At 38.9% G+C, this 15,605-nt stretch overlaps 1 protein-coding gene across 3 annotated transcripts in view; it reads right to left on the bottom strand.

Moving 5' to 3' along the window:
* crebbpa (CREB binding lysine acetyltransferase a) overlaps positions 1-11,465 on the bottom strand; it is a 48,226-nt gene extending 36,761 nt beyond the window's left edge. For all 3 annotated transcript variants that reach the window (XM_030730825.1, XM_030730815.1, XM_030730807.1), the window contains exon 1: positions 10,571-11,465. In XM_030730825.1, coding sequence (XP_030586685.1) covers positions 10,571-10,658 — 88 coding nt within the window. In that variant the 5' untranslated portion in view covers positions 10,659-11,465. The remainder of the gene's footprint in view (positions 1-10,570) is intronic.
* Positions 11,466-15,605: the final 4,140 nt, after the last annotated feature.

Consider the following 15,605-nt stretch of genomic DNA (forward strand, 5'->3'; position numbering starts at 1 on the left):
GAGTTTGAACTTCAGCTGGTTGAACAGATTTGTCGTGTTGCGGACGGTGCAGATCCCACCATGCAGCAAATCTGTTAATTACCTTGCAGTCATGTCTTGGTGTTTTACATGTAGGGGGCAGCCAACAGAAACGAATAAAATGCCGGGACTTTTTCCCCTCCTGGGGGGAGGGGGGGGTGTCAGGTTCCAACACATTTGTCCCTCTAGTTTTTCCAGTTCTTTGTTCATTCCCCCATGTTTTTCATTATCGTTTCAGCAATCTCCATCCAGGAATTTGCTGACATTTGTGAGTTCGTATTGATACTATGATTATTATTCCTTATACTGAGATGATGATTGCTATCCTCTCGCCAATAAAAGCAAACAAAAAAAAAACTGCGCCATAAATGCACGGGAGGAACCAATGGTGCTAAACAGGCCAATCACAATCATTGTAGGCTCTGCAAAGACTCAACGCTAGTATACTCGGAGTGTAATGTGACAAATTCATTTTAATAATAATCATTATTTGTCAATTATACTGTTTTTGTGAATGTTTGGAGCCAAAATTGAAAATTAAAATTCAATTACCGTATTTTTCGGACTATACGTCGCTCCGGAGTATAGGTCGCACCAGCCAAAAAATGCATAATAAAGAAGAAAAAAACATATATAGGTCGCACTGGACAATAAGTCGCACTTTTTTGGGGGGGGCGGGGGGAGTTGATAGAATCCGAGACCCAGAGCAGAAATTCCATCTTGAACGGCAATTTAAAATAATAATGGATTAAAGAACAGGACGAACACGGTTACACCTACGTTATGCTAACGTAGCACATTCAGCTACATGACGCACAAGGAACACGTGTTCGGTATGTTAACGTAACATTAAGTTATTCAGATAACCATAGCAGAAAGAACATACTAACAAGTTAACCAAACCATCAATCCATTGAATTCTTCATCCTCGGTGTCACTTCTAAACAATTCCGTACACTCCGTAGACGAAGCGCCGCTTCCTCTTCTGTGTCGCGTTAGTCAGACTTGTCGTCAGCTGCAGTTCCAATTATTCCAGCCTTTCTGAATCCCAACAGGATGGTTTGTCACTGAAGCCCATGTTTTCTTGATCCATCCAATGACTTCCAGGAAAGTTGGGTGGCGCATTCTCCCAGTTGCCGTTAAGCTGTGCTCTCCGTCCATCATCCACTGCGCCCACAGGTTACGCAAGACTGCCTTAAAGCTGCAGTTCACGGAGATGTCAAGTGGCTGGAGTATTTTGGTTCATGTGTTATAAATGTCACATATACGTCGCTCCGGAGTATAGGTCGCACCCCCAGCCAAACTATGAAAAAAAGTGCGACTTATACTCCGGAAAATACGGTAATTGCACAGCCCTACTGGAAATTGCCCAAAAATTGCAACACTTGGAATTCAAAAGACAATACACAAACCACAATAGCTCTGTCAAATAACAAAATACAGGAAAATTACTGAATTTAGTGCTCAGCAGTGCTATTTAAAGCAAAATCTAAACTCAGTGTTTTCTGTGTCTTTCCTCCTTTCTGTCTGAACATGTGCTGGTGAGTGAAATCACCAGCTGTACACAGAAGGCAAGCACAAACATACTGAGAAACAGAACAGCGCACAGCACAGCAAAGACGCACAAGTAAATATTAAGTAAATAATCATGACAGTTCATTTTATTAAATCCAACACCGTCCACTAGATATCAAGTTGTTCAGCGAGGGGGTGGTAGATGGGGTGCATGCAACTAGTCAACTAGACTTAGCTGTTGCTGCCCGTGCTCATCGATGCCACAAATACTGGACATTTAAACATATTATTTCATATTCCTATTGTTTTTCTTATCTGTATTCTTATTTTGTTAATGTACAACAGCAGATACCGGTTGTACAGACGTCTGGCCAATGCTTAATGTTTAACATCTAAAGCATTCTCATTTTCCTCACAAGGAAATAGTCAATGTGGATCTGTAGCAGGAAGACTTGAGCTATATTGCCAAAAGTATCCGCTCGCCTGCCTTCACACAAATATGAACTTGAGTGACATCCCATTCTTAATCCATAGGGTTTAGGGTTTAATATCATGCCAGCCTACCCTTTGCAGCTACAACAGCTTCAGCTCTTCTGGGAAGGCTATCCACAAGATTTAGGAGTATGTATATGGGAATTTTTGATCATTGTTTCAGAAGCGCACATGTGAGGTATGGATGTTGGATGAGAAAGCATGGCTCACAGTAGGGCTGCAACTAAAGATTATTTTGGTAGTCGAATAATCTGTCAATTATTTTAATCGATTATTCAACGATTATTTCAATCTTACCTCACCTGTTCAAGCCTGCCCACCTGTTATCACCTTGTTTTCTCTTCTCACAATTAAAATAATGACCCGTAAAAATATGAGTTTGAATCTAATCAAATGCATTTTTAACATTAAATATCAAATAAACAATGCTTATTAAAGTGAACGCAAGTTTTATTTTTAAATTAAAATATAACGTGCTAATAAATAAAAATGGCCTCCGTCCAGAAGTTCAAATAAGGTTTCAAATTAAATCGAAAAGATTTTTCTGTCCAAAACAACTGAAAAGTTTACAGATGATTCAGTTCATGAAGAGGTTTACTATTCAGAGTGAACGCTAATATTAATGCAAGGAAAAAAAAAATAGGAGACAATTATAGCTGCTCCTATTGTCCTTGACTTGTTAGCTAACATAACTGAAACGGTGCAGCTTAGCAAGAATCATCCATGAGACCTTGTTTCCAACAGGTTAACTAATAGAAACACAACTGTACAAACATTAACAAGGTCTCAACAACGCACCAACTCTCCAAAACGTACCCATCCAGAGCTGACATCACAGCTCCAGGGTACTGGCGTTTTAAACGCTCACACATTGCAGTGATGCTGCCGTGGAAGGAAAGCACTGATCTGCACAGTCTGCATTCAGCTTTATTTTTGTTTTCTGTAAAATGCTCCCACACCTTTGACTGTCTTTTTTTTTTTTTTTCTCCCCCCATTTTCTCCACCCTCCTCTCTGTTCCACCACCATAATGTTGTTCACGTTACGTTCTTCTTCGCTGGTATTGTTATTGGCAGACAATGGAAGCAATACGGTCCCCATGTCTTCCTGTAGTGTATTGCGGTTACAAAAATCATGATAAGCAGAAGAAAATGGATGGATGGGTTTTAAAATATGATACTTCAACGTTAAAATTCCATGTCAACTAAGCTTTGTAGTCGATGTCATCCATTACATCAATGAATCGTTGCAGCCCTAGCTCACAGTCTCTGCTCTAATTCATCCCAAAGGTGTTCTATCAGGTTGAGGTCAGTCAAGTTCTACCACACCAAACTCACTCATACGTGTCTTTATGGACCTTGCTTTGTGCACTGGTGAAGTCGTGTTGGAACAGGAAGGGGCCATCCCCAAACTATTCCCACAAAGTTGGGAGCATGAAATTGTCCACAATGTCTTGTTATGCTGAAGCATTAAAGAGTTCCATACTCGTAGATCCACCAGCTCACCGTTCTCTTCTCCCAGTTTATCTCTGCACAACTTCACACTGCCCCGCCTCTCTCCGCTTCACCCGTAAATCATGCAGGAAGCGACAGCATGGCAGTGTTCCTAACTTAGTGACTTTGTTGCTAGATTTAGCAGCTTTTCAGACCTTGCTGGCGACTTTTTTCCCCCAAAAGCAACCAGTGACAAATTTATCTAATTTTTCCGGTGAGGTCAACGACTTTTGGAGAGTTTTGGAAACCTGAAATCCTTTGCTGTCGCCGTGTTGTGTGTACATACAGCTTTCGTACTGCGTCCTTTCGTACACTTTGGCCTGGACCCCCAAGAGCCCCTGGCTGCAGGTAAGAGGGCCCCACCATACTGCAACTCCATAACAGAAGTTGGTTTGTACCGTAAGTCAGGTGACCTTAATAGCGGAAGTTGGTCTTTTTCGTGTGCTTGCAAATGCTGCATTGAGCGGGTGGGCCCGTTGCTGTGATACAACAGCGCATGCGTCTATGGATTTACTGAGGTGGCTTGAATCCTGCTGACTGAAGAATGGAATCAGTCTGTCACAGTACTGGATATACAGGAGTACACACAGGAGGAAGCATTTTCCAGTGAAGCAGACTTCACCAGACTGACTTTTTAAAGAATAAGTCAGCCTTTTGCAATTTTTGCTTTGTATATTGTCTATTTACATTTTAAGAGCACAGCTGTGAGTCTTTTTTTATAAAGGAAAAAAAAAAAGCATTCATTTATTTGAGGAGCATTATTATTTAAATATGCCAATAGTTGATTTTTGAGCAATTTCTCATGTACATCTATGGCTGAATGTTAATAAAAATGCACATGTGACATTTGGGACATGTAGCTTTGACTCAGAAATGCCTTTTTGTTTATACCTTTTGACAAGAAAAAATATTGAGATATATATCGTATATCACCATTCAGCTAAAAAATATCGAGATATTATTTTGTTCCATATCGCCCAGCCCTACTGCCTACTATGCGCCTTAGGCACCTATCACAGTAATATGCTGAAATTCACGGAGCTCCTAAGAGCAACCCATTCTTTCACAAATGTTTGTAGAAGCAGTCTGCATGCCTAGATGCTTGCTTTTATACACCTGTGGCAATGGAAGTGATTGGAACACCTGAATTCAATGATTTGGATGGGTGAGTGAATATGTTTGGCAATATAGTGCATCCCTTTCCATTCCATTATTCCATATTAATCTTATCAGACCCTTGTTTTCAAACCAGCTGTTTTAGCATCAGACACGACATCTGATCCACAGGTTTGTGTCTGGCCTTTTTTGGGGGGTGGGTGGGTGGGGTGGGTGGGGGGTGGTGACAATAGCACAGGAAACTCTGCATTTCTGACTTTTGCACCCAGTATAAAAATGCATTCTCATTATTCCGTTTGTGGCTGCTACATAATCCAGTTATCGGTATTGTTTTGTCCTCATTGCATCGACACTGCTACATTTTACAAGCTTTTGTTTGGCTTGCCTGAATTAGCAGGAAAAGGCTTTAGTTACCTTTCAACTTGCTCAATGGATTTTGTTTTTCTTGAGAAAATACAGCTAGAAATGTCATCACTTGATAAAATAATAGTCATGTGAAGCTCCTCAACTACTCCTACTTCCTCTTGGGGATTTAATTAGCTTTTAGTTTTTTAGGTTTTCTGCCAACACAAATCACATTTTCAGCATCACTCTCACGCTTCCTCACCTTACAAAACTAAGGAGGCGCCAAGTAAAATCAGCAAAAATAAAACAGTCGAATTGTCTGTTTAAGCTTAAATACAAGCACAGACATGAGTGGCATTTAAAAAAAAAAGACCATTTAGCCTATTTTTGCTGCCTATTAAGTCAGCTAAAAAGAAATGGGTTGGTGGTAATACCTCCCTCTGTCTGCTTTTATCCATTCTGCTGACACCCCCCCCACCCCCTTTTTTCATGATTTCTCTGGTTGCCCCTAGGCATAGGCATAAATGCCTCCATCAGTGTCTGCATTACAAGCTTACTGCCTGCCCTTTTAAGCATTAAAAATGCCATTTATGCAGGGGCCAGCAAAACATGTCTGAGGGTGGGAAGGTCCCTGACAAATCTTTGACACTTGAAACAGAACTAAGACGCAGGCAAGTATCAAATACAAATTTTTCTTACATTTTAGTACAATTTTGGCATTAATAACCTAAAGAAAAACACAGCTATCCTACTGTCCTACATATTTACAGTGAAAAGTTATTGTTTGTTAAGTAATGTGAGAAAATCCACAGGCTACAGTTAAAATGTAATAAAAATATGGCATCTCTGAATCTTTTTAACAACAAAAGCTACACTTCCATTAAAATAAGTCTATAAAATGTTAAAGATATAATATAACCTATGTGCACAACCAAGTGATTTGTTTTTTGTGGATGAAGGGGGTAGAAGAGGTTCTGTGGGGTGACAGATGGCCTTAATAGAAAGACAGGGGGCACATGTTTGTTCTGCCCAAGCAATAAAAAAAGAACCTCCCCAAGTGCATACAGAGCTCACTACAAGCTTAGATACTAAAAGCATAAAGAGCATGTTCTTCCACATACTTAACTGCTGCAAAAGAAGTAGCTGCAAAAATTAGCCCGGTCTTCAATGTGAAACAAAACTAAGTATTATAATGCCATTACGGATTCTGCTTACAGACTTGACCCCTAATCTTGGTCATTTCTCTGTGTGGGATTAAAAACAAAAATACGTGCATGCATCTTAGGTGTGGAAAAGCTTCATCACCACAATTTCAACATAATGTTGCACTGTGTGACAGACCGCAAAAGATGCTAGCACCGATTTAAAAAAAAAATATATATATATAGCTTGGAGTCATACGATTGCAATTGAATGGACAATTTGGAATCAGATCTCAGCTGGAACCAGTTCTCAATTCCCATCTCTAAAAGGGCTTAAATAGCACAGCTCACGCATGCAGACGTCACAGAGAAAATGACAGCAGTTTATGCTATTGCTGTGATTCAGTTTTAAAATTTGGGTATTTTTCCTCATGCAAGAAACCAGGCTATACTGCCAGGAAAAAGAGAACGAGGAAAAGGCCAAATGTTAAGGCAGATGGGTGCTGCGTATAAAGCTCCAGGCATGACTGTCATCAAAGAGGGAAAGCCAGCTCTTTAGCTGCAGTAATTTACAGCTGATGTTACTGCTGCCCTGTGCTGTCCCACGGGGGTCCATTGAGTCCCAACTGCAACTGGCAAAAAGTATAAAGAGGAGGCGGGGCAGGTTTATTGATTGATTACAGACATGTGGTGCCTCTGTTGTGTGATAGCTGTTGTAATTTATAATCACTGATGTTGTGACTGCCATTGTTGCTTAAAGATCTTCCAGCTCATTTTTCTTGGAGACTTGACAAAAATCAAACACAATGAGGCACACGTGTCAGATGACAGACCGGAAAGCCATTTTTTCTGGCTACATATAGAGTGAGAGGCTGGGCTATACAAATAAATACCACAAATTCATTAATCCATACACCTTTTTGTGACAATAAACATGTAACGTCTTTAACGAGAGCGTAAACAAATGTAAAATCAAAAGTAAATGTAACTCTGTTGATCAACAGACATTTCAGTTTGTAAAGCATAAAGAGCATATTCTACCACCATGAATCCCAATAATATGAAATTCAAAGTATGTTGATGTCATATATGGTTTTAAACTGCTGTCATTACTGTAACTTGTGTGTGTACAGAAATGTACAGTACTAGTCAACTAGACGTTTAAGCTAATCAGCTAGTACCACAGAAGCCTGCTAGTTAGCACGGCTGTCATCTTTTTACTTTCCCCCTTGCTTGTTTACAACTTCCTTTCACAAAGAGCGAGTGAGTCCGCAGCAGCAGTTTGTCAGGGCTGCGTCTCTGGCTAGTGGCATCGTAACATCTTTTAACCAACAGGTACCTGCTGTTGTACATTAATAAAACATGAGCAATTTGTTTCACCAACTAGTATTTCTAGCGCCGACTACCAAGGGTAGTAACATTTTAACATCTAATAGACTAGTCACAGACATCTCAAGTTTAAACGTTGCTGCTCTTGCGTCTTATTTTCCTAATCCACAACCAGACAGTATAAAAGCAACCAATTATCCAGGATATGCCTACTGGCTAACAACTGGTCAAACAGCATGTGGACTGACTGTCAAACCCACTCCCTGCTCATCAAGTGCAGTTTGGTAGTCAAAGCAAAAATGCTCAACTCAAGGCTTCACAACAGCACTTCACTAACCAAAGGGTAAAATCCACCCTTTATGTCATCTACATGTACAATGCATTACCTAATGGTTCTGTAATCATGCAACCCACTGCTAACCAGACTGTCCTTCCATTGAAAAACATGTTAGTTTAATGTTTCCTATCTTGGCTCTTAAGCTTCACTTTCTGGTTAATAACCAAACATACAAGATACCAGCTGGACAAATTGACTTTTTACAAGGTTAACTTAATGCAGTTCAATTATAGTAAAAATTGTAATCACAATTAAGTTGGTTAATATTGTAAAGCAGAGTTTTTACCAACATATAAATGATTTGAGGCCAAAGAGTTTTTCATTTCACAACAGCAAAATCAATTGAACTATAAAAAAGTTTAAAAATAAATAAATACTACAACTTGTTGACATTTAATTTTTTTAAAGTGGAGTTTGGTTTACTCAAATTTAATTTTGTTTACATTTTGTTTATTGAAAGGATAAAAAAAAAAAAAAAAAAAAAAAAAAAAAACAGGAAAAAGTATCATCTTCTGTTAAACGGTATCACAAGACCATTTCCTTAACTACTGTGGACCAATCGTGGTCATGCATGTAGTCAATCTCGAAGTACTTTAAAAAAAAAAAAACAACGGAAAAACCTTATAATCACAATAGTTTAAAAAGATTATTCATTATTGAACTTAATACCATGTATTTTCACGGGGGACTTATTTTAATATGTTTAAAATGAAAAACAAATAAATGAAAACAATGGGTGAAGGGAGCAGTAATGACACAGGGCAGTCTGGTAGGAAGTTTTTAGCCCCAGACTAATGGGTGTTTTTGACCATAAAGCCTGTAAACCTGTGGGCAACCGCCAGTCTGACTCTGCTGCGGGAAGTTTGCAAGTGCAGACGGGACTAAAGACAGCCCCAGGCGGCTGCAGATTTGCGTGCCTTAGGAGACCTGCATGGCAGGGACAGGATGAGTGATAGAGTGCTGAAGCCAACTGTCACACAGAAAGCAGACCAGGTGAGGGACCTTCAGTGATCCAGAGACAAAGGCAACTGCTAATAATCCTTCAACAAGTTTGCCAATGGAAACATTGTGATTCTTATCTACTTTAGATAGATCTTGACAATTCCAGGTTCTGAAAGGTCATCTTGGCTTGAACTCAACTAAATGGCAAAGAAGTTGAAACTTTAGGAGAGCAAAAATGCACACTACAAATGAAAGAATTGTGCTTGATTTATAGCACAAGAAAAAAATGAGAGCTTTACAGTCAAAATGAGTGGAAAAAGGCCATTGCTTTATAACCACAATTTTGTTTTTATTGGACGCCAAAAATTTGAACTGAAATTAGAAGTTGATTAATTGTTAAGCCCTAGCTTAACCACAATTTAGGGCTCTCCTTCTTGTAAAACATTATACTTTCCAATCATGCTGAAGGCGGGAAATTAACTCCTTTTAGTGTCAGTGTCCTTACACCGGGAGCAGTGTGTTTCCATCACAGAAACAGCAAAAGTTGCACAAATGCAGTTTAGCTACTCCAGCTTTACCACACAATATAGCAGATGGGTTAGAGTGCCATGTTAACTCAGGAGTTTCACTGAAGATTCAGCAAGCACTTCCACAAAAAACACAAGGACAGTGAACCAAGTTATAATAAGGATAATCTTTTGAGGGCCACGGCGGTAACTCATATCTCCAATATTTTGTGATACGACTAAGATACAAAACAGACACGTTTCTTAATCCCAGTCACTCAAATTCCAATACTCAGAGCATACGTGTAGATTTGCATTCCTAGACATTTATTTTCAGCAGTGCATGCTTCTACTGAGATATGTGACGTTACAACCCTGTCTACAAGAACTCAGTAACTCAAAGGCAGTTCCTCCCATCCTGACTGTGTGGCTATGCAGGCTTGCTCAGGCATCAACGGTGTGGCCATGAGGATAAGCTAATTTTTGTCTCTTAACACTTGATTTATAGCTAGACACTGAACTGAGTAAGCACTAGTATCACAGGGTATCTGTTGGTCTTATTTTCTTCTGACTTTCATCTACACAGGCCTAAAATCTTGCCTGAAATAAAAGGCAATAGATGTCAACTTCATCTTCCATACCAGACTTAGAATTAATACGTGCACCTACACTGACATGAACTGAAGTATGATATTTGATTTTGAAGATTATTTTATTATATAAGCTAACCAAGGCCTAGGATACTTCTGTGTCCATCATGCCATGAGTACCTGCTGTTAATGCACATGGCAGGCTACCACAAAGACACCACAGCCAACTTTGCACCTAATGCGATGAACAATTAGCATTTTAACAGTTTCATCTTTCAACTGTAAGCGTCCAGAGGTATATATATGTAGGAAATGCTCTTTGCTAACAAAAGCATTATAATACAAGCGTGACAAGCTAATGCACCACCACCGTAGATAATAAAACTTTTAATTATTCTGAAGGTATTTTAGAGTTGCATTGTTTTAACTGTAGCTCTTTTACAGATTCAAGATAGTCGTGCTGCTAATCGTACTGCGTTAAGGTTTGCTGCAGACGACAAGGCGAGTCTACCAAATAAAATTGGCATTTGCGTATTAAGGGTAGGCGCAGTAAAACGCTCACCACAGAATGAAACCAAAACACTGCGGTAAAACCACAGCAACGTTTACCGAAAGAACATCCAATGCCCCGGGTAACAGTGCTGTGTGGGGGAATCGGACAAGTTAATACCTAGCATCAAATGGGGATGTCCAGTGCAAATGTTAATTACGTTAGGGTTTGTGTGCCGACAGTGTCAAGGCCTTTACCTGGTCCATCAGTTGTTGACAGGGCAGGTGAATTCAGCTTCGGCCGCTTAGAGAGTGGAGGTCCGGCGTCCAGCAGGTTTTCAGCCATAGTTCAAATCTTGTCTGGCTGGTTGCTTAAGTTGATGATTCTTATTAACCTTTAACTAGGAAGTTGTTCAATCAACAGAAACCTTCCCGGTTAGCACATTAGCAAGCTGGCAGCCTGCTAACCTTGGCTAACTGGCTAATAGCTAGCTAATTGCCTGCTACCAGCTAAAGTAACTGTTAGCGTTAGCTACTCCTCGCCGTGAGAGTCGGTGTCTTTCAAAAGAGATGCAATAGCGCCCCGCTTCGCCACCGCCATTCACCCCATGATAATCCAACACCCAACACCCACATTATTATCGTTAAATACCCCGAAATAAAATATTCCCCATGTAAAAATCGAGTCTCAAAATGACGATCCAGTTAAATCAGGTGGATTGCTGCATTCCGGGAGAAAAGTCGTAATTTCTAAATGTTCAAAGTACCCATTTTGCGTGACGTCAAATTTCTTCATGCAAAAATCGCGCGAACCTCCACAAAAATGCACAATTGCATAAAAATGCCGTATTTTTGCAAATCTCTTCGAAAGTCACGATGTGGTCTCTGCTTGCCCACGGTAAACAATACTGCTCCCGAACGGCGACAGGGGCTGAATCACCGCACTCTGAAGGGGAAATCAGATATACGGAGCTTTTCTGCCCGACGACCACCAATCCAATTCCCGTTTTTTCGCACAAAATGTCTCGGAAGCGAGATTATGATTTCGTTTTCGGCAGAAGGCCGCTGTCATACCACGGGAAGGATGCTCGATTTCTACGTTAAACCCAGTGTTGGACCGAAATCCTAATTCCGAGCCACGACAAGATGGCGGCTGTTGATTCCTTCGGTACAAAAAAGTTTTTTTTTTCTTTTCCAGATCGGCTGTGGAGGGGGAGGGGCCGCGCATTCACGCCCTACGTGAAAACAACGCCGCTATTGACCGCTGGGGGCGCTACAGCACAGCCAAATGCTCACACAAGCAATTTACACTCCTCTTGATTCAGTCTGTAAGTTGTTTCTACAAGCAACAAGAGAACAATATTGAATAAAAATGTCAATTATAAGACGTTTTAATATTAACTTAGACATGTAAACTTATTTTTACAAAATTTTCAATGTAAAAAAAATCAAATTAAAATGTATTAGAAAAATCATGCCTTGTATTTATTAACAAACACTTTGCCATATCCTTAAGTATAGGTCTCCATTTTACAGGATTTGATCTTGCTTTAATATGAATTTATCACCATTAGAGCAAGGCAGTTTTTGCCCTGTAAATGAGCACAGCTACAATAAAAATACTCGAAAGACCTGTCAGCTTCTGCCACTGTATCTTTTTAAATCACATTTTACTAATCTTCCATTAGGTTTCTTAAAAATTTGAAACAAATTATTAAAATATAGCTTCTAGTAGTGAAAATTTACTTTGTAAATAAGTACTGTGCTCCAATTTCACTCATCAGCTGGCTGTTGATAAAGCCACATCTGCGCATCTTGCCTCTTTCCAAATCTCTGAGTTGCTTCCCTCACCTGTGATTTAGTTTTACAAATGCAAAACTAAATGACAGTACAGTCTGAATATCAGTCAGTATATACACACATGTCAACTCATCTTATCTTTACACTTCACAGTACACTTGACAGTTTTCTGCTTTGAGATTTATTTCTCTCATACTGAAAAAAAAAGAGGAATAAAATCATATAACTCACACATAAGCAAACAGACACACAATAAATCAATCTGATTATGTGTCTCTTATTCATTGTTTTTTAAACAGAATCTGACACATGCACGTATAAAAAAATCATATGTGACAAAATAACTGCATATGTACAAACACTGAGTGCTTTGTGCAAATGTGTACAGATTACTATCACGTGTTGATAAATGATGCATGGGTAATGTGCACAAAACATACATTATACATCTTGTTCATGAACATAAAACAAATACATTTCAAATCAAACAACACTGTCTAAAATTTGTCCCAGTGTAACTTAAAACACATACGGGTAGAATTTACTTGCAAATTATAATGAAAATACATCATTTAAATGAGTGACAATGTGATGCTTAAGTGCTGACACTCTATGCTTTTATGCATTTCCCTTATTTCTCTGTCACAATGCAGAATCACACTTCTGCAAAAAAAAAAAAAAAAAAAAAAGAGCGAGAGAGATTACTGAATGCCATGAACTTATCCTTATGCATTTTTCTTAACTGGAGAACTATCCTCTAAGGTTCCCTCTGCCAAAACTGAAACAGATCATTTATAAATACACTCTCAAATAAGGACAATATTCAGGTAACCTTAAATGAGCAAAGCTTAGTGATTTGAATTTCCTGCATCCTGGGAATATATGTGTAATGTTCAACATATACGCAGAAAGAATGTTACTGAAATGAAATAGGATGACAGTATGGTACAGAATCAAACAAAAATAAGGAGGCAAAGAAGAAAACTACTCACATGCAAACAAAACCTCACACACACACATCTCCCCCTACTGCATCCCAGATCACACAGTCAGCAGCGTTTAATATTTTATTTATACGTGTCTTCAGATTAATGCTACTGGAGAGGTTGTGTACCCATCAACCTGTGGAGTTCTTCCTATACCATCGCAGATCTATGGTTAGTTAGCGTCATTGCTGTGCACGGTCAGGCTGCAGGCGCATAGTCTAAAAATTACAGATCATCTAACAACGCGAGGCAGGACGGTGATCTGGAAAGTTTTTTGAGGGAAAAAAAACAGGAACTTTCCTTCACAGCTGATACTTGATATTCTCCTTTGTTTGTGTTACTTTGTGTGCTATGCTTCATTAGATTTGGCAAACATGAGCAAGCGGAGAAAATGCACAAGTAGTGTAAATATTTTTAAACGAATGATTCTGGGCAAGAAAGCGCAACTCGCTTAACTATTTCTGCATCTGCAGTGACAGTTTCTCGAGAAACTTCTTTGGCTTTTCGGGGTATTAATGCTACGAGGTTTATATTATTTGATGCTATGATTAAACATATTCCAAATTCAAAAGGCACAGGCTGTGTATGTACAGAGTGCATAATGGACGAGGTAAATAAATGTGTTGTTTTGCTACAGGTGGAAATGGCTACATAACTAGACAAGTTTTTATCCTTCTTGTCATCACTGTGTTTTTGCATGTGGACATATTTCCAAACAAAGAAAGACCATCTAACCCAAACGCTAATCAATTTCTAAAAAAAAAAATAAAACAGTGATTTGTGTTTACGGGATCATTATACATATTTAAGAATTCTTTTTTCAGTTTCAAACAATGTAAAGTGAAAATAACTCATCTACAGATGAGGGAACAGCAAAAACTTAGAGCTAAACAGTGGCCCTTTTATATCTTTTCTATATTATTGAATTAGAGTAAAACTTTATATCTCTCGCATACTTATAGAATACAAGAGAGAAACAAGTGCTTTCAGGAGAACAGACACAGCATGAAGTGAGTAAAGAGCAAAGAGAAATGAGCCAGCAATTTAATGGGAGCACCACCACACTTTTCCAGATGGCTGGTTTGTGTCAGAAGGAAAGAACTGGAAAGAAGCACAAAAAAGAAAAAAAAAAAGTTGGAATTTATCAAAAAAAAAAAAAAAGCAGCAAAACTTGCACAATGATAATTAATTTCCTCAAATATACAATCACAATCTACCCTCAGCATGACAACAGCTTGGTTAAAAAAAGAAAGAAACACTTTCTAAAAACCAAAAAAACTAAAAACAAAATACAGTCATACTTTTAGGCACCACAATCAGCTAGATTAGGTTGCACTGCACCTAAATATCACTCAATTAAAGTGGCACAATTTTATTGATACAGTAGAGGCCCCCATTGGTGAAGACAGGACTCTGACAGGATCAAGATAATAAGTCCCAATCTTTCAACAGCAAATCACAAAACTAAAGGCAGACAACAATGGTCTGTTAAATAATCTGCACGGATGGACTGACCATTGTTTTTTGTTTTTTTCTTCTAGCAATGAAGGCATCAAACAAAAGGTCATGAGATCTGAGTCTGAGGTTTTACACACAGTACTGTAGAAACTGTAGATCTGTGAATTGATACCGATGCCAACAGCATGTGGACCACCCCATCACTGACCGAGAACTACGCAGTGATTGTCCCTCACAGTCCCATTTAAAGTTATACTTCACCTGAAATCCTTCGAGTATCAAACGCTCACCTCATCTGAGGATAAGAAAGATGAAATTCTGTATCTTTCTCACTGACTCCAATAAAAAAACAAAAAACAAAACATAAAACAGTTGTCATATTTTGGCTAAAGGTTGCTCTGTTACCAGTGTTTTCCCTTGAGTGACTGTTGCCTGCTCCACTCTGTGTGTACGAGGGAGGGTATGTATGTTTATCTTTTAGGATTCTAGTAGGAACAAATGGGATAGTGGCTGACTGCCACCACAAGGTAGGGAGGACATTCAGTATTCATGAGACAGATGGGCACACTGCTGGTTTTTGTCTTTTCATTTAATTCTTTTTGCTCGGTAAAAACTAAAATACAAAATATCACTACATAAGAGCAGGCGTGACAGGTCTGTAGTTTGGTCTTCAAAGTAGCCCATCATATAAAGGAGTGGTTCTGATGAAAGTAAAAGCTGACATCTCACCTAGTTCATCTTGAGACGCTTTTACATTGCCTGTAGAATTTTACATGTGTATGGGAGGTGAGCGTTTAATGCTTAAAAGACAGATCCCAGTATTACTTATATTTAAAGTGCCTTCCTGCGTTTGTGATGGTCTCACTTTAAAACCACCTATTTTTTCCTGAACTATCGTCCCTTATCTGATTAGATTTTGTGCTTTTGATTCTCTCAGCTTTCTTTAAACTTTCTCAAAAGCTATTTATTGGTAATAATTACCGACTACAAGTGGTCGAAAAAAAAAAGAAAAAAAAAAAAGAAAAACATTGTGCAAGACTTTTGCTTGA

This window comes from Archocentrus centrarchus, chromosome 1 (genome assembly GCF_007364275.1).
Source record: "Archocentrus centrarchus isolate MPI-CPG fArcCen1 chromosome 1, fArcCen1, whole genome shotgun sequence".
Lineage (NCBI taxonomy): Eukaryota > Metazoa > Chordata > Actinopteri > Cichliformes > Cichlidae > Archocentrus > Archocentrus centrarchus.